The sequence below is a fragment of the Actinia tenebrosa genome, unplaced genomic scaffold, assembly GCF_029948245.1.
Source record: "Actinia tenebrosa isolate PJP-AT-01 unplaced genomic scaffold, QUT_ActTen_1.0 PGA_scaffold1__47_contigs__length_23844297, whole genome shotgun sequence".
NCBI classification, from domain to species: Eukaryota; Metazoa; Cnidaria; class Anthozoa; order Actiniaria; family Actiniidae; genus Actinia; species Actinia tenebrosa.
Genome location: NW_028292578.1, coordinates 15,551,335 through 15,571,343, shown reverse-complemented (window position 1 = coordinate 15,571,343; position 20,009 = coordinate 15,551,335). Strand labels below are relative to the sequence as shown.

Genomic DNA, 20,009 nt, shown 5'->3' with positions numbered 1-20,009 from the left:
AGGGAACTACGGTATCTTTTAAGAATTATGATAATTCGATGAGAGTGCCTTTTGTCATTTATGCTGATTTTTGAGAACTTCACAGAAAATATATCTTCATGTCAGCCACGTTCGTATTTTGAACGATACGTGTTTAAATAAACTATTGATTGATTGATTGATTGATTGATTGATTGATTGATTGATACAGAGAGGTGCCAAAAACACAAACCATCCGGCTATTGTTACATGGTTCAATGCGGTGATGATAGGCTGTTCAAAAACAAGATAGTTAGATACGCTGCAAAGCGGACTGAGGATGAGGATATTGGTTAGCACTTTATTCTATCAATCGAGGATACGGTTAAAGAACTTTATTTAAAGTTTTGCTACAAGAAAAAGGTTCAGATATGCACTGGAAATAAGGAGGATTATGAGAAGGCAACGCATTGCCACATATGTGAAAAAGAATTATGAGGTGATAAGGTATTAGATACCGTGGAGCTGCGCACAACGGTTGTAATATAAATTATAAGATACCAAAGTTCTATCCTGTAATTTTTCATAAAGAATCTTGGAGCGACAAATGGTAAAGGTAGTTGTATCCCAACCAATGAAGAAAAGTATATATCGTTTGAAAAAGATATAGTAGTTGATAGTTTCGAAATGAATGGAAAATGTTTTTTTTAAAAGCCATAAATGTTAAACGTGAGATTAGATTCATTGACAGCTTCAAGTTTATGTCAACGAGTCTAGATGCTTTGGTTAGTAATCTTGAGAAAGGTCAGATCAGAAATATGAATATGTTTTATAAAGGCAAGCAGCTTGAACTATTATTGAGAAAGGGTGTATATCCATATGATTATGTAAATTCATTGGACAAATTGAATGAAGCATGCTTACCTCCAAAAGAAGCGTTTTACTCGAAGCTGAAAAATAAAGATATCTCAGAAGATGACTACTAAACATGCTCAGAATGTTTGGAATACGTTTGGGCTTACGACGATGATAGAGAATCATGATCTATACCTCGAGAGCGATGTCATACTGCTGTCAGACGTATTTGAGAATTTCAGGGATGTGTGTATGGAGAATTATAAATTGGATCAAGGATTATCGTGGAATGCAATGCTAAAGATGACGAAGATCAGCTTGGAACTTTTGTCTAACAGTGATATGGTTCTTATGGTTGATGAGAATGGTTTACGTGGAGGTATTTCTATGATAAGTAAACGTTTCGCAAAAGCTAATAACAAGTATATGAAAGAGTATAGTAAAAAGATTAAATCAACTTTCATAAAATATCTAGTCAGAATCACTGCCTACACACGGATTTAGATGGATGAAAGAGAAATAGGGCTGGAGAATTGGAGAAAACCACCATGTATCTTAGAGGTTGATCTTGAATATCCTACTAAGTTGCACTGCCTTCATGATGAGTATCCGCTTGCTCCAGAACGATATATGTGAATGGTATAGAGAAGCTTATCCAAATCTGTGCAATACTTGAGAATAAATATGTCATTCATCATGAGGCAGTGAAACTATATGAAAGCCTTGGAATGAGACTGATGATTTATAGGGGTGTTACGTTTGAAGAATCGGACTGGTTGAAAAAGTATATTGCTCTTAACACAGATCTTAGAACGAAAGCAAAAAATGATCAGTTTCGAAAATGAGACTTCATCAAGCTTATGAATAACAGCGTATTTGGAAAGACAATGCCTGGAAAACATTCGAAACAGGCAAGATGTACAACTAGTTATAAATGAGAGCCAAGAAAAGAAACTGATATGTAAATCAACTTATGAGAGATGTACGATATGTACAGAAAAATTAGCAGCGATTCATCTGAAAAGGACCAAGGACGTAGGGCAAATATTGGTGGTTTTTTAGCCGTTAGACTCCGTTATATTGTATACTATACCTGCCCCGTGACCGCTTACGTAAGCGTACGCGTCTGTTAATAAGTTAATCCAAATGAAACGATGTACTTGAAATGCGTTGATTCCGGACTGTTCTCGCTTTCTAATCGCGCCGATCATATATCCGCGAAAGTTTCTAGCAATCATTGGAAACCTCTTAATAATGTTTGTTACATATCACCTTCACTCCCTGCATACAAATTGTAAATTGGGTGGATATTGTAGATGGTCCCATCCCCAATGATAATTTTTTCAAATTTTTTAAATAGGTTTGTATGCAAACATTTTCGTATTCCTTATTCTACCCGCTGTCGCCTTAAGCCACATTATTAAAATCTATAATTATTTTTTTCTCATAAAACAAATGCACCCGCGTCTAAGACCAAAATGTTATCCTAAAGCGCTTGCTGAAGCAAAAGATTCCCTATGATATAGAGCTTATCCGGTTTTTTTCATTTTTCGTATTTTTAATTAATTTCAAATTTTAGCGTAGAATCCAAAAACTTTAACCTCGACTGATTTCTGGGAATTTCCCTAGTTCCGTAATTTCCTGGAATTTGGTGACATGACATTTCTCAGAATTTGTGTCACACCATTTTTCTCAGAATTTGGCGACATGACATTTCTCAGAATTTGTGTCACACATTTTTTTCTCAGAATTTGGCGACATGAGATTTCTCAGAATTTTGTAACACCTTTTTTCTCAGAATTTGGTTACGTGGAAAGTTGTCCCAGAACCGGCTATTCACTACTACTGCTTTTCAAAACTTATTAGATTATACAGCAACATTGGCTATTTTATACTGTAAAGGCAACTTTGATCAGCAGATATTCTTTTCCATCAGGGGGGAGGGGTCCATCAAACAAGGGGGGAGGAGAATGCGACAAAGAAACTGCTAGATATCCTTCATACCTCCCATCTCTCTTCTTCCTGTTTATCGTTCAGAGTATCATCACTTGTTTGGATGTCAAAGGCTAAGGGTTTACCACGATTCTCATCTTCCTTGATTGCTTGTGTTAATGATACAGGTAAATTAAGATCTTTATCACGGTCCTGTCTCATTCCAATATCAACATCCGTCAAAGCAGCGGATTGCTTTCCCTTAAAAAAAAACATTAAATTCTTACTTATTTTCAAAATATTTTTTATCGATTCAGTAAATACTCAAAAATTAAAATCCTTCTATTTCGAAGCACACCTAGTATTATGAACTTTGCATGCTGATATTGAATGATAATAAACAAGTAAAATATACAATAAGTATTAGCTACCACATACCAATACCTGAACTTCGCTATTTTCAGCAATGTTTTTGTTTGATCCGTCCTCAAGTGCTAGATTTTCAGCAGCGAATTTAGCATCCGAGGCGCCTGCTTCTAAATCTGCACAAATACTAGAACTAGTAGTATTTTTTTCGTGTTCGTTAAATTTTTCAGCCATCTTTCAAGCAAGTCTTCTTTGATCCTTTTCACTTTAGGCAAATATGCAACGTTGCGACTAGTTACATGCAAATTTAGTCTTCTCTAGAATATTTGTTTATCACGCTCGGGTACGCGAGCGTGAAAAGTAAATATTCTAGAGAAGACTAAATATGCATGTAACTAGTGTGGCGACTAGTTTCTCTCGCTGCCTATTTCTTTCAATTATGTCTTTTATATTTCTATTCTTGGTTTGCAATCAATCCCAATAGAGCACAATAACAAAAGGGATGTCCGCCATGTTGGAAGATATAACAAAAGAATTCACTGAAAAATCTTTTGTCAAATTCTTCCAACATGGCGGCTATGACCTCTATATAGCGCAGCGCACTGATTCTAAAAATAGCTTGAAGATTCGGACAAACATTGCATTCTGTTTAACCGCTACGAGGATTATACGAACCGATTTTATTATTTTTACTTAAAGTTACAATAATAACCCATGTAAGCTAAGATCAACTGCGATCGGCTGTGAAAATTATCTGCTGAAAGTAAACTTGTAAGTTTGTTTGTCCGAATTTTGCCTTTGTCTTCGCTTTTATGACGTCACGACTGCGTTGCGCTATTGCATACGAAGAATTCTGGAATCACCTAAGCCACTGGAGTCCATGTAACTTCCTTGTGGACAGACTGACTAACGACTAACTTTAATCTTGCCACTACAGTTTATTTTAATGAAAATTGTGGCCTCCGATTGCTATGGATGCTTACACACAAAAGGGTCTACTCTGTGCAGCGAACTCAAATTTACTCACTGCAACTTAAACAGCTTTGTGCGGAGCCCTGGAAGGGACATGCTATACTTTTTTTTTCTGGATCTCTACTTTTTTACTAGATGTCTATTTTTTTCTGGATCTCTACTTTTTTTATTGGATGTCTATTTTTTTATTGGATGTCTACTTTTTTCTAAGTATGGCTGGTCAGCGGTATAGATCGTCAAACTGGTCAGCGGGCGAAATTTCGTATAAAGAACAGTTTTTTCGTTCTGATTTTATCAATAACTTGTATTTTACATCTAAAGCGGTTCTTTATCCATTACATCAACCGCATGAATGGTTACCGGTATCAGGCGCGGATCCAGGATTTTCAAAAGAGGGGTGATTTTTTTAATGAACAAACGCCAAAGGCTCGAGCAATTATTGAGGTCCGAACATGATCTCCCAGGAACTTCGAATTTGAGACCCACAGAAATGCAATTTTTAAAGCATTTAAAAAAGTTATATTATGTCATAGTTATGCCAATTCGGCCGTACTTTTTGCGGACTTTGAAAATAGAACGCTGCATTATTACTCAAAATGGCAGACAAGAAAGCACACGGAGTGAGCAACAGCTAGAAATGAGGCGTTTTGTGGATTACATGCTGGACTTATAGTCTGTGGGCTCAATGATAAATAAATTGATGTTTCAAATATTATTTCTATTTGACCTCATCAATCATTTCCTTTTTGCACAATCACAGGGAATCATACGTTAGTACAGGCATTCATGCGTAAGTATAAATAAGCATATATAATGTACAGGTAGTCATAGGCATGTACCTAGTCTCCGCCACAGCTGCTTTCAGTGTCGTCACGCAACGCTTTCTCATTACTCAGGGAAGAAAGCTTGCGTGACCACACTGAAAGCGGCAGTGGGGGAGACTAGCATATACCACGCTTGTCGTATATATGAGCAGGCATATATAAGCTTGTCGACTGTGTGGCATTCAGACATGAAGCACGTACCAGGTAGAGATCCAGAGAGAAAAAACTAGAGATCAAGGGAAAAAAATTAGAGATCCAGAAAAAAAAGTAGAGATCCAGAAATAAAAGTAGACATCCAGAAAAAAAAGTAGACATCCAATAAAAAAAGTAGACATCCAATAAAAAAAGTAGACATCCAATAAAAAAAGTAGACATCCAATAAAAAAAGCAGACATCCAATAAAAAAAGTAGACATCCAATAAAAAAAGTAGACATCCAATAAAAAAAGTAGACATCCAATAAAAAAAGTAGACATCCAATAAAAAAAGTAGACATCCAATAAAAAAAGTAGACATCCAATAAAAAAAGTAGACATCCAATAAAAAAAGTAGACATCCAATAAAAAAAGCAGAAATCCAATAAAAAAAAGTAGACATCCAATAAAAAAAGTAGACATCCAATAAAAAAAGTAGACATCCAATAAAAAAAGTATAGAATGGAATTTGATAGTTTGGAGGCAGTGCAGGAAGGACGTCCCGTTGGAGCTCCTACAAAGGAGCCATATTTCTTCAATTAAAACATAATGAATCTAAACTAAACTATCCAAGCCGTAATACTTTATTTTGGAGAAGCTGGAAAGATGATAAATAACCAAGATGACCTTATTTCTGCGAATGACAGCCAAACTGAGCGTAAGCGAGGAAGACCTAGAAAACCTGTCAATGAGAAGTCAACGATCACGCAAGTGGAACCGAGAAAACGAGGTCGACCTAAAGGATCCAAAAATAAAAACCCAAAGGAAAAGCAAGCTGCATCAAATAGACTAAATTCTTCAGCAGTTGATATCTCAATTTTACAAGAAAATTCTATAGAATACGAGAACGAAATTAAATATGTATCTAGTCAACCGAATCCATCAACGAATTTGAATATTACAAACATTAATCTTCTCCCAAGAGATAACGCTGAATGGATCGATAAGATCGATAAGAATACATGTACATCTATTTCAATTAGTGATTGTTCTTCTGAAAGCGTGAGTAAGCCTGGTAATCTTCCATTATATACAAACGTTAACAAACCAACTACAATCTGCTGGGGTAAAAATTTAGAAGGCGTGGAAATTAATATTCCTACCATGGCCATACTAGAAGCTTACAACGAAATAACAACTTGGAGGAGAAATGTCTTTTTAGTTCCTTATGGGAGAACTGGTAGAGATTTTATCGATCAAATAACCTTACACATAGATGATTGGAATGCGTGCTCTGACAAACAGCATATTGCCTTAAAAGCTGCCTTTGTTCTGTTGGCTGTGGGTCTCCAAAAGCCAAATAAAAAGTCTAAAGCTAAAGAAAACCAGCGCATTCTGGCGAAACGTCTCGCACTCTGGAAGGTCGGTGAGCTCAATCAATTAATTCGCGAGGGGAGGATAATTCAAAGTCGCATGAAGAAACACAAGACCACATGTCCACCTGATCGATCAAAAGTCTTTGCAAAACTTGTGATGGAAGGACAAATTAACTCAGCATTGCGCTTCTTAAATGAATCAACAAACGGAGGCATATTACCACTTACAGATGACATCATGACTCAACTCAAGGAGAAGCATCCTGAACCACAGCCAGCGAAATTGGGATCATTGCTATTCGGCCCAATTGATGATGAGATACCCGAGTCAATTTATAGTGAGATAGACGGTGATATGATCAGACAAGCAGCCCTGAGAACTAAAGGCTCGGGTGGCCCTTCAGGTATTGACGCTAATGGCTTCAGAAGAATTCTTGCCTGTAAGTCATTCAAGCAATCCTCCTCAAAGCTTTGTGAAGCACTAGCCACAATGACAAAGATCCTCTGTACAACATATGTAGATCCCACCACCATAGAGGCATTAGTTGCAAGTCGTTTGATACCGCTTGACAAAGGTGAAGGCAGCGTAAGACCCATTGGAGTTGGAGAGGTAATCAGAAGAATCATTGGAAAGTGCGTAATGAATGTGTCAAAGGATGACGTCATCGAGACCAGTGGCTCTCTCCAATTGTGTGCAGGCCAGAGATCAGGGAATGAAGCTGCAGTTCACGCAATGAATACTATCTTTGCTGCAGATAACACAGATGCCGTACTTCTTATTGATGCATCAAATGCTTTCAACTCACTAAACAGAGCTGCTGTTTTGCACAACATCAGAATCCTTTGCCCTATTATTGCAGTTTATGCCATCAACTCGTACAGACAGTCAGCAAGATTATTCATCACAGGCGGGAAAGAACTCGTATCAGCTGAGGGAACACCACAAGGGGACCCACTGGCTATGGGTATGTACGCGTTGAGTACGCAGCCTCTTATTACAACATTGCAGGCTTTTTCTGACGCCAAGCAATGCTGGTTCGCTGATGACGCTTCTGGTGTAGGAAAAGCAGCGGATCTTAAAAAATGGTGGGACACTCTTAACCAGTACGGACCAGATCTTGGGTACTTCCCCAACGCAAAGAAGTGCTGGGTTATAGTAAAGCCACCAAAAGAAGAAATCGTCAGAGAAACTTTTAAGGATACACCCATTAATGTAACAGTGGAGGGGCACAAACATCTTGGTGCAGTTCTTGGTTCCAGATCGTTTCTAAACGAGTACGTCACGGAAAAGATTGACAACTGGGTGAACGAGATCACCAAATTAGCAGAATTTGCTCTATCACAGCCACAGGCCTGTTACGCTGCCTACACGTTTGGCTTAAAACATCGCTGGACGTACTTTCTTCGCACACTTCCAGATATCTCAGACCTACTGAAACCTTTAGAAGCTGCCATCTCCGACGTGTTTATACCCGCCATGACACAAAAAGATTGTGATGAAGATGATCGCAAGATTTTATCGCTACCGACACGATATGGAGGTATCGGTATTACTAACCCGTGTATTGACGCAAAGTATGAATTCTCATCGTCAGTCAAAGTAAGTGCCCCACTTGTGGAGAAGATTATCTCCCAGTCTCACGAGTTGCCAGATGAAATTGAAGTGAAAACAGCAAAGCAGAAATGTCACACTGAGAAAGAAAAAGCATCCAAAGATGCGTTTGAAAGCCTGAAGAAAAGTCTACCAAAGATTACAGCCAGATCCTTGGACTTAGCCGCAGAGAAAGGAGCATCAACCTGGTTAACTGTAATTCCTCTTAAGGAAATGGGATTCGACTTGAACAAGAGAGAATTTAGAGACGCTTTACGTCTCCGTTATAATTGGTCTTTCAGAGACATTCCATCAAAGTGCGTATGTGGTGAAGATTTCTCGGTCGATCACGCAATGATATGTAAACGTGGTGGATTCGTAATTCAACGTCACAACGAATTACGCAATCTGGAGGCTGAGCTTCTTAGCACAGTATGCAACGACGTAGAGATTGAGCCCTTGTTACAATCAATCTCAGATGAGAAACTAAGCAAAGGAGCAAACAAAGCTGCAGACGCAAGACTTGACATCCATGCACGAGGTTTCTGGGAGAAGCAACGTTCTGCCTTTTTTGACGTAAGGGTTTGTCACCCAAATGCAGATACGTACAAAGATCTAGATCTACCCAAAATCTACAAGCTACATGAAAATGACAAGAAGCGGAAATACACCGAAAGAGTAAACGAAATCGAACATGGAACATTTACTCCCCTTGTCTTTTGTACAACAGGAGGTATGAGTAAAGAATGCAAAACATATCACAGCAGGCTTGCTGAACTGATAGCCCGAAAGAAAGGTGAAGAGTACCACAAAACAATGGCATGGATTAGGGCCAAGACTTGTTTCTCTCTGTTAAGATCTGCACTTGTATGTCTACGAGGCTCAAGGACTATAAAAAGAACTTATAATGATATAAACAACATAGACTTAGACATTCAGGTTGCTGAAAGCGCCATTTTATAAATTTAGATTTTTAGCTTATTAACGTAGATTTTTAGATAAAGATACATAGTTATATATTTAATATATATTTCAATTTTCCTTATTAGTCAGTTTTTCATCTTATAATTCCTTCTTCTTTGTAAGTATTATATATCAACATATTCATATTTAAATAATGGACAAATTCTATTCGTTTTTTTACAATCTTGAAAAAATGTATAAATATTTAAAAATTATTAATTATTGATTAGAGATTATTGTTATTATTAATTATTGATTAAAGACTTTGTAATTTTTTTTTTTTGAATAATATAGAATAATATAGAATAATATAGTCCAATAAAAAAAGTAGACATCCAATAAAAAAAGTAGACATCCAATAAAAAAAGTAGACATCCAATAAAAAAAGTAGACATCCAATAAAAAAAGTAGACATCCAATAAAAAAAGTAGACATCCAATAAAAAAAGTAGACATCCAATAAAATAAAAAAACATCCAATAAAAAAAGTAGACATCCAATAAAAAAAAGTAGAGATCCAATAAAAAAAGTAGACATCCAATAAAAAAAGTAGACATCCAATAAAAAAAGTAGACATCCAATAAAAAAAGTAGACATCCAATAAAAAAAGTAGACATCCAATAAAAAAATAGACATCCAATAAAAAAATAGACATCCAATAAAAAAAAGTAGACATCCAATAAAAAAAGTAGACATCCAATAAAAAAAAGTAGAGATCCAATAAAAAAAGTAGACATCCAATAAAAAAAGTAGACATCCAATAAAAAAAGTAGACATCCAATAAAAAAAAGTAGACATCCAATAAAAAAAGTAGACATCCAATAAAAAAAGTAGACATCCAATAAAAAAAATAGACATCCAATAAAAAAAGTAGACATCCAATAAAAAAAAGCAGACATCCAATAAAAAAAGTAGACATCCAATAAAAAAAAGTAGACATCCAATAAAAAAAGTAGACATCCAATAAAAAAAGTAGACATCCAATAAAAAAAGTAGAGATCCATTAAAAAAATAGACATCCAATAAAAAAAGTAGAGATAAAAAAAAAAAGTATAGCATGTCCCTTCCAGGCTCCCTAAGCCTGCCCTGGTGCTAGACAACATTCCACATTGATAAATAGCATTCCAGCTTCTAGCATAAATACCTTGTCCACCCTTTATTGGATAAGAAGTTCGTATATTTTTGTAGTGAAGTCCAAAAGTTTCGCGCAAAGTTCGTAATCAGATGACGTAAGACGTTTGATAAACGTTTAATTATCGATCTGCTAACATCTTAGTGAGTGAGTGATACATTTGCATATTCAGACCCCTCACAATAACTCGTTTCTAGGCTTCGCGTATCCACGAGTTAAAAACCGACCTCAATTGAGTTACAATTGAGTTGTTACTTTTTCCTCCTTGCTATAAATTTAATATCATGTGTTCACTATACAATAATTATATATAACATTATATATTTAATTAATTTTTTTTTTTGGTTATCTACTTAGAAAATCAATAAGTGATATACATGTATATATATAGAGGAACTATGATATATTGTATCTATATGTATACCAAAGGAAGATGGTTTTTTGTAATATATACACTTAATATTAGCATGTAGTACGTGTGCAATTCAATTTGTTTAGCTTGATCCATTTCTTTTTTTTATTTTTATATTTTTTCTATTTTTTCCTCTTACTATATTTATATCAATTTCATTTATACCTCAGCCGTACTGTCTGTAATATTTAATTTTTTAGTTATTTTAGATAGCTTGTACAGGGGCGGATCCAGAATTTTTTCAAAGTGGGGGTTGTAGCATTGATTGAGATACTTGTTTGGCGGGAAAGTAGCACAGGGTTCCCAAACGGAAGTAGGTCTTATGAAAATGATTATTTGCTGCAGGCGAGCATGGTTGTTTCAGGTTCCACACACGGCGTATAGAAAAAGGGCTAGCGAAATGTGTTCGCCACCCCTGTTTAAATAAAACTCGCGATGCTGTTGGTGTTGTCATGAAAAATAAAAATAATAATAAATCACGATGGCTCTCATAGGGGGGGTTGCAACCCCCAAAACCCACCCCTAGATCCACCACTGCTTGTACCTTACATTCTGGACAATTTCTCTTTATATATTTGATAAATGTAAACATTGAGGTACTAAGATAAAAATCTATGTATATGTCTGTCAAAGTATTCAAATTTTCAGTTGAATCAAACAGGTCCAAAAACAGCTAACGCATACAGAATAGGAAAAAGATATGAAAACTATATGTTTATGATAAATTGATAGAAGAGATGTAGACTTGATTGGGTATAAAATAATGGTCAAGGAGCCAAGAGACATATCCTGATCTTCGAAACTTGAAGAAAGCTAACAGTGCAGTACTTGGAAAACTGGTTCAGTTTAGTTAACCCTGAACTATAAGTGAAAACTTTGTACCACTTGTAATAGTATTTTGTACTCGTAGTTTCGGGCTAGTGGAAAACAAATTACGGTAAAACAAAATTACCGTAACTGAGCGTAAAATTGAAGATGGTAGTTTGTAAAGTAAGCTTAAGCTTCTTACAATACATTTGTTCATTCTTGTTAGACTATGAAAAACGATTAAAATTATTTTTTGGCTTCTCTAACACCATTACGGGTCAAGCAAAAAGCTTCTAGTTTAGCGAAACAAGGTCATTGTAATAGTCGCAGCACAAACGAAAGAAACGGCTTTACTCATCAAAATGTAGTACCAATCAAATGTGCTTCAAAACGACATATTTTCCTTTTATTAAAGGAAAGACATTTTTTTAAATAAGAATGAAAAATGTTTTAAATTCAAAATGTCAAAATGCTTTAAATTGAAAAGCCGAATTCCTGTGACGTCATTTCTATAAAACATAATTTTTCAGCCAATCAGAGCGCGCGTTCGTGAAAATCTATTATATAAATGTATATATGTCTATTTATTTATCAATTTGCTAGATATTATTGTTGATATTCCCTCATCCAATTTATAATTATATATATACCTTGATTCACATTCTTCTAAATTTTCTGATTTTCTTAAAATTTTATTTGGCATCTTTACTGTCTGCTTCAATTTTTCTGCAATTTTTTATAGCTTTGTAAGCTGTCTACCTAGGCTAGCCCGCAAAGGTTAATGTAAACAGCCTGCATCTTCAAACAAGTTAAAAGTCGATATATGCAAAATATTTGTAAGCCGAAATGATGCTAAATAAAAACCTTATCTTGTCTTGTCTTACAACCAATGGTAACCCGCTGCCCACTAGGCCAACACCTCCCCTCTTCTGTTTCGCCTTGTTTGCCTCTAATTGGCTATGATTGAGTATGACCTTGGGTTTATCTTTGGGTCGTATACTTTGTCATTCACCCATGGTTTTCCACTCTGTTGCGGTGGCGGTTTAGCGTACACATATCTACCGATGCTTACAGGTTTGTGTTCCGGACCTGCTGCTCTATGGTAATATTGCTTGCTTTCGTCCCGTTTGTTCATGATGCTCTGTATTACTGTGGAGTGGTCAATGTTCCCGGGAGATAAGAGGTGGTCACTTGTGGACAGAGTTGTCCGTGTCCGGCGGAAAAACATGCGTTGAGAGGTTGTTTCTGTGATTCAATAAGGCGCTGTGAAAATCCTCCAACTTCTTGAGCATAGATTTGGCAACCTTTACAGCTGCTTCTGCTTTCCCGTTTCCTTGTGGATGGTATGGTGACGAGGTTGTGTGTTTGAACCCGAATGTTGCAAAATCGTCGTACTCTTCGCTAGCCAATTGGGAGTCATTGTTTGTGTGACATATCTTTGGGATCCCGAAGCAAGTGAAGTGGTCTTTGGTCTTCTGTATAACTGTGCTGGACATGATGCCTTTTAATTTGTCTACTTCAAGCCAACCTGAGAAGTGGCACACAGTGACTAGGTAATTCTGTTGGTTAAGTGTAAAGATGTCTTGGCTTACTATCTGCCAAGGCATTGTTGGTATTGGTAGAGATTTCATTGGTTCCTTTTGTTCTGTTTCCCATATTGTGCGCATGTGCTGCATGCATCGCATGTGTCCTGAATAGCTTTCATCATGCCGGGCCAGAATAGTATTTCACGTGCCATGCGAATGTTGGATTTAGCTCCGAAGTGTTTGACATGTATTTTGTTTAGCATCTTCGAGTACATGAATTGAGGGACCATGACTTGAGCGCCTTTGTAAACGATTCCATTCTTTGAGGTGAGCTCGTCTCGATAGTTCCAAAATTGGTTTAGTACTGTGTCAACTCGTGACTTGTCATCCGGCCAACCTTGATTTATTTTTGTCTGCAGCTTGGTCAAGGTCAGGTCTTTACTTGTTTCTTCCCGTAATCGTTCCTTGGTATGGTCGAGGAGTCTTGGGTTGCTTTCATGATATTCAACTTCGAATCCTGTTACTGGTGCCTCGACTGGTTGGAGAAGTGGTGCTCTTGTCAGGGTGTCAACTAGGTAGAGGGATGTTCCTTTCTTGTAAGTCACCTTGAAGCGATATCGTTGAAGTCTCATTAGCATTCTTTGAAGCCGGGCTGGATCTTTGTAGAGTGGTTTCTTCCGGTAGACGCATGTACCATTTTTTGGAAGCAAACATTTCCCGCTCTTTCCTTGCCTTGTATTATGGCGTTGTTCTTACCGATGCTACACCAGAATGCATCACGTTTATCGAACACAGAAAAGGACAGTTACCACTCTCCCACGTCGTGACCGCGGAACGCCTGTCATAAATAACGCTTGATTGATCAAAACTACTTGATATTTTGAATTCTTTTATTGGGCATTCCACAAATCATTTCTGCATTTATGTACAGGATTATTTTAATAAATATCATGTATAAGCACTCAGTGCGATAATCTATAATTATTATAATCATGTTCCCATTTAATACGTTTAAAAGTGTGTCCCATTAGGCACTCTACACTAACCACAGGATAACCATTAAAAAAACTTTCAATATTTCTCACACATTGCAGTACAAATCTATGGCCATGCAAAAGCAATTCTAGTAAAAGGTCTTATCAAAAGCGGATTAAAATCTAAAATCTAACTAAAAAGTTAGTGTAGTTTACGGTTGTGAGAGACTATGGTGTGAAAGAGACTTTAAATATTTAAATTCGTAAAATGCCAGATCGGTGCATTGTGGGTGGACGCTCTAATGAGTCAAACTCGCAAATGGGCATTTCACTGCATCGGATTCTCTTCTTCAACGATGAGCGTTCAGAAGCCAAGATGCGTGGGAAAAGGTGGACGGACTTTGTTTTGCGTACGCGATCACACTGAAAGCCAACTAAGCTTTCAGCAGTATGTTCGGACCACTTTCTTCATAAATATTACAACAGATATTTTTTAATTCCAACTTAAGGCCGTACACACCGAGATTGAGCAAAGACGTTGGAATAGTGGTTTTTCCTACGATAACCAAAGTGCGATCAGATAACCCATTTCAGCGCGAAGTGTACGACAGGTAAACAAGGTTTATATAACCACAGCATTGCAAGTTATTTTTGATAAGAAAACACATGTTCTAGCACACTTGACATTCGCGTTTTCTTTTCTCGGTGTTTTCTTTGTTGTATGTATCTAAGAAGGGAAGAAAGAACAAGAGCCTATTTTGGAGACATTCGCTGAAAATAAATTGAAAGACAACTCCACTGATGAAGACATGGTTTCCTATTCTGAACAACTGTCGAGGAAGAGGTTGAGATGGATGACTGCTCAGAATATACAGAATGTGAAACGGATCACACAGCAACAGAATCTGAAACAGATGACAACATTGATTGATGATGTTCTTTATAATATTGGTTGTTCGGTGTTCTCACACAGACTCGGTAATTTATGAAAAACTGGTCAAAGCTCTAACAAAGGACAACTTAGTCAAAGCAGTAAAGAAGGCCATTGAATTCCCATTGAATAAACTAGTTGCGAAGAGGGTTTTCACTCCGTTGTGAATCCGTTTCAGCCCCAAAGATTGTCGCCTACACTTTTCCTGGAATGTACTGCAGGTTGGTTGTAATTTACTTACACATGAGAACCATTATTAACATTGGCCACTTTCATATACAACAGCAGGAGCTTGTTTACACAATAGTCAAAAATCTACACTTTCATCAAATTTGAATGAATTTCTTAATGAAAGTAAAATCTTATCTTTAGAAAAGTATATGAAAAAAGTTTTAAAATTTTCAAGACTTTTAATTTGCGAGAATACATGAAAATAGGGCCACAAAGGCCAGATTTCAGACATTCATACTGAGCTCTTCAATTTTGATATTTTGGGAGTTTTGTTGCTTGACCAAAAAACTTTTTGTTACCCGGTATTGCCTTTCTCTTGTTCCAGACCCATATTAGCTGTCCTTCATTTCAATTCTAACCTTTAGGATAACAGCTGATGGAAAACAAAAGGTTAAGATAGTATGGTCAAAATTTAAGAATGGTGAGGCAAAAGTTCGAGATGTAAGAGTTGTATCTAATTATGGTAAGTAATCAGGCAATTAGTAATAACTACTGAAAAAATCTACAAATCAAATCGAATCATGACAATCCTAATAATCTTTGCTGTTAATTTTTAAAGTGCACATGAACCCTTCGACAATACTTTCAGTACTGATTCTACACGAAGTAAATAGTTGAATGGTAAAATATTTCTTGATTTGAGTGATACGTTTCTAAGTTATGAAGGTTTATACTTCCAATATGCTAATGAGTGTGACGTCTATTAAGGCTTAATCAAATATACAAAATCGAACTGGTTCATAGAAACAGTATTTAAAAAGCATCATTATTTTACTCATGGTTTACATGAAAGCTATTTACAATTTTTATTTTCAAAATGGCCAGCATTTAGTATTACTAGTTACAACAAAAACACTCAAATACCTTACCTGACGTCATCATCATTAACATATTGGAAATATAAACCTTCATAACTTAAAGACGCATCACTCAAATCAAGAAATATTTTACCAATCAACTATTTACTTTATGCAGAATCAGTACTGAAAGTATTGTCGAAGGGTTCATGTGCACTTTAAAGAATAAACATCAGTTTATTTTGAGTTTATATTTCATCATTTTGAGTGATCTCAAACAACTGCCATGGTCAGACATCAAGTCTTACGATGATCCGAATGATATGTGGATTCGCTGGAAAACCTTGCTAACCAAGTGTATTGATTCCCACCTGCCTGTTCGCCACAAGCGTGTGGGAAGGAAAAACTCACCATGGATCACAACGGAGCTAATACAGAAAATGCGGTCACGTGACCAATTGAAAAGGAAAGCAATTTCCACTGACAGTGACTTATTTTGGAAAAAATACAAAGAATCGAGAAACAGGATTAATAACGAAATTAGATTAGCGAAGAAAAAATACTTTACGGAAAATTTAGCACTAAATAAATCTGATCCTCGGAAAACATGGCACCTCCTTAATGATCTAAGTGCTCGAAAGGCTAGCAAATTTTCCGGCGTTTCCGAAATTAAAGTTGCCAATAAATCAGTAACCTCACCAAGTGAGATGGCCGAGATTTTCAATGAACATTTCACAAGTATAGGCCAGACTCTAGCCAATAAATTACCTCCATCTGACATTAAATTTGAATCATTTCTGAAACCTACAACTGGTAAAACTTTCGCTATCCAACCTCCAAGTGAGCAAACTGTTTGCGACTTGTTAAGAAGTATAAAGGAAAAGAAAGCTGCAGGCTTAGATAACATACCCAACAAATTGCTAAAAATGTCCGCCTCTGTAGTGGGACCATCTCTCACTGTGATTTTTCGACAATCTATTAAAATGGGCATTTTTCCTAGGGAGTGGAAAATAGCGAAAGTAACGCCTATATTTAAAAAAGGGGAGAAAACTGACCTAAACAATTATCGCCCAATCTCGGTCATCCCCACTGCTTCAAAGATATTTGAGAAGATCGTTTATGATCAACTATACGATTATTTGAATGAAAACCAGTTATTGACGGAATGCCAGTCAGGCTTTCGCTCCCTGCACAGCACTGTCACCGCGTTGCTCGAAGCAACGAACGAATGGTCAGTTAATATAGACAAGGGACTACTTAACGGAGTAATCTTCATAGACCTCCAAAAAGCCTTCGACACCATAGATCATGAAATTCTTTTGTCCAAACTATCGAATTATGGCGTAGATGAAGGCTCACTCAAGTGGTTCCGTTCTTATTTACTGACGAGGTCTCAGCTGTGCAGTGTTAACGGAAGTCTGTCTGAGCCTTGTACTGTGAGCTGCGGTGTACCACAAGGCAGTAATTTAGGCCCACTTTTATTTCTCCTGTATATTAATGACTTACCAAATTGTTTGGCGCAAGCCATAACAAGAATGTTTGCTGATGATACCAGCATCAGCGTTCATGGTAAAAATGTAGGAGACTTGGAACCAAGCATCAACACTGAACTCACTAATATACATCAGTGGTTGTTAGCAAATAAGCTAAGCTTGAATGTAGCGAAAACGGAATTTATGATTATTGGGTCCCGCCAAAAGTTCACAGCGCAATGCGATTCCACTATTAATATTGCGATTAATGGAGCTAGCGTTAAACAAGTTGATCACACCAAATCTTTGGGTGTCACTATCGATAAAAACCTTAATTGGTCAGAACATGTTAACAACATTTCGAAGAAAATCTCTTCAAGTATAGGGGCTCTAAAACGTGTTCGCCCATTTATTTCGACCGATAGTGCCATCCAAATCTACGAAGCCTTAATTCTACCCAAACTGGACTATTGTAGTGCAGTTTGGGATGGATTAAGTGATAAACTATGTGTTCAACTACAAAAGCGTCAAAATCGAGCGGCTAGAGTTATCACAAGATCTAACTATGACATAAGATCTAGCCATCTCCTTGACCAATTAAACTGGGATACACTTGCAGTTCGTCGTAAAAAACAAAAAGCCCTACTAATGTTTAAGACGATGCAGGAACGTACACCAGTTTACTTACAAAACCTTTTCTCCGACTACCATACTAAATACAACCTTCGAAATCATGATAAAAAACTGTCAATACCTAAGCCACACACTGAATATCTAAAACGATCATTCAGCTATAGTGGGGCAAAATTGTGGAATGACCTACCGTTAAGTATAAAAGAGGTCAAGTCAGTACGAAAATTTAAAACGGAAATTGATAGTTTGTACAGTAAGAAAAGTTGTAACTAAGAGCTCCACGGCAAACATGTAAAACAGTAACTAGCTTTTTATTCGTAAATCTTTACTTTTAAATATTTTTAGGCAATTGACTGATGTTTTTACCGTGGCAAAATAAAGAAGCTTCCTTCCTTCAAAAAAAGATGACGTTGAGGAAACATTTCAAACGATAAGCAATTGTTTAAAAGAAAAGAGTCTAAATGCTGCCAGGATTGAACTACACGAATGGCTGGAATGGCTGCAGCATTATGCGATCAAGTATGAACAAAACAAAAAATAAATACTGTCAGGACAGCCTTAAATATGGTGAAGGACACCTTTAAATATGGTCACTCGAAAAAAGGATCCCATTAAATATCCACGGTCATTCAAAAAATCTTGGATCCCTTAAATATTGTCAAGGATACTCTTTCATTTGACAAAAAAGGATACTCTTAATATGATCAAGGATACTCTTCATATGGTCATTTGAAAAAAGGATACCCTTAAATATGGTCATTTGAAAAAAATCATACCTTTAAATACGGTCAAGGATACCCTTAAATATGGTCGTTTGAAAAAAGGATACTCTTAAATATGAACAAGGATACTCTTATTATGGTCAAGGATATTCTTAAATATGGTCATTTGAAAAAAGGATACCCTTAAATACGGTCAAGGATACTCTTATTATGGTCAAGGATATTCTTAAATATGGTCATTTGAAAAAAGGATACCCTTAAATACGGTCAAGGATACTCTTATTATGGTCAAGGATATTCTTAAATATGGTCATTTGAAAAAACGATACCCTTAAATACGGTCAAGGATATTCTTAAATATGGTCATTTGAAAAAAGGATACCCTTAAATATGGTCAAAGATACTCTTATTATGGTCAAGGATATTCTTAAATATGGTCATTTGAAAAAAGGATACCCTTAAATACGGTCAAGGATATTCTTAAATATGGTCATTTGAAAAAAGGATACCCTTAAATACGGTCAAGGATATTCTTATTATGGTCAAGGATATTCTTAAATGTGGTCATTTGAAAAAAGGATACCCTTAAATACGGTCAAGGATACTCTTAAATATGGTCATTTGAAAAAAGGATACCCTTAAATACGGTCAAGGATACTCTTATTATGGTCAAGGATATTCTTAAATATGGTCATTTGAAAAAAGGATACTCTTAAATACGGTCAAGGATATTCTTAAATATGGTCAAGGATACCCTAAAATACGGTCAAGGATATTCTTAAATATGGTCATTTGAAAAAAGGATACCCTTAAATACGGTCAAGGATATTCTTAAATATGGTCATTTGAAAAAAGGATACCCTTAAATACGGTCAAGGATATTCTTAAATATGGTCATTTGAAAAAAGGATACCCTTAAATACGGTCAAGGATATTCTTAAATATGGTCATTTGAAAAAAGGATACACTTGAATACGGTCAAGGATATTCTTAAATATGGTCATTTGAAAAAAGGATACCCTTAAATATGGTCAAAGATACTCTTATTATGGTCAAGGATATTCTTAAATATGGTCATTTGAAAAAAGGATAGCCTTAAATACGGTCAAGGATATTCTTATTATGGTCAAGGATATTCTTAAATATGGTCATTAAGGATACCCTAAACTACGGTTCAAGGATATCTTAAATATGGTCATTTGAAAAAAGGATACCCTTTAAAATACGGTCAAGGAAATTCTTAAATTGGTCATTTGAAAAAAGGATTTACCCTTAAATACGGTCAAGGATATTCTTAAATATGGTCATTTGCATTTGAACAAAGATACCCTTAAATACGGTCAAGGATACTCTTATTATGGTCAAGGATATTCTTAAATATGGTCATTTGAAAAAGGATACCC

General features: G+C 36.2%; 2 protein-coding genes and 1 long non-coding RNA gene across 7 annotated transcripts in view; 2 read left to right on the top strand and 1 right to left on the bottom strand.

Annotated features, from left to right (window-relative positions):
* LOC116287068 (two pore channel protein 1) overlaps positions 1–20,009 on the bottom strand; it is an 88,379-nt gene that overhangs the window by 41,825 nt on the left and 26,545 nt on the right. Inside the window, exons 1-2 of one of the 5 annotated variants that reach the window (XM_089032846.1) lie at positions 3,184–3,613; positions 2,818–3,006 (exon numbers count right to left, since the gene is read on the bottom strand). The exons of 2 other annotated variants lie outside the window; for them this stretch is intronic. In XM_089032846.1, the coding sequence (XP_088888972.1) occupies positions 2,818–3,006; positions 3,184–3,345 (351 nt within the window). In that variant the 5' untranslated portion in view covers positions 3,346–3,613. Of the gene's footprint in view, positions 1–2,817; positions 3,007–3,183; positions 3,614–20,009 lie in introns of those variants that run through there. 2 more of the 5 variants (XM_089032843.1, XM_089032845.1) reach the window with 2 other exon arrangements.
* On the top strand, positions 2,812–13,807 carry LOC148909957 (uncharacterized). Its single transcript, XR_016120237.1, has 2 exons — positions 2,812–2,933; positions 13,174–13,807. It is a non-coding gene; the product is annotated as an uncharacterized LOC148909957 (long non-coding RNA).
* Positions 5,576–9,085, top strand: LOC148909958 (uncharacterized). The gene has a single exon (XM_089032851.1). It carries the CDS (start codon positions 5,707–5,709, stop codon positions 8,968–8,970), a length of 3,264 nt encoding a protein of 1,087 aa, XP_088888977.1. The 5' UTR covers positions 5,576–5,706; the 3' UTR covers positions 8,971–9,085.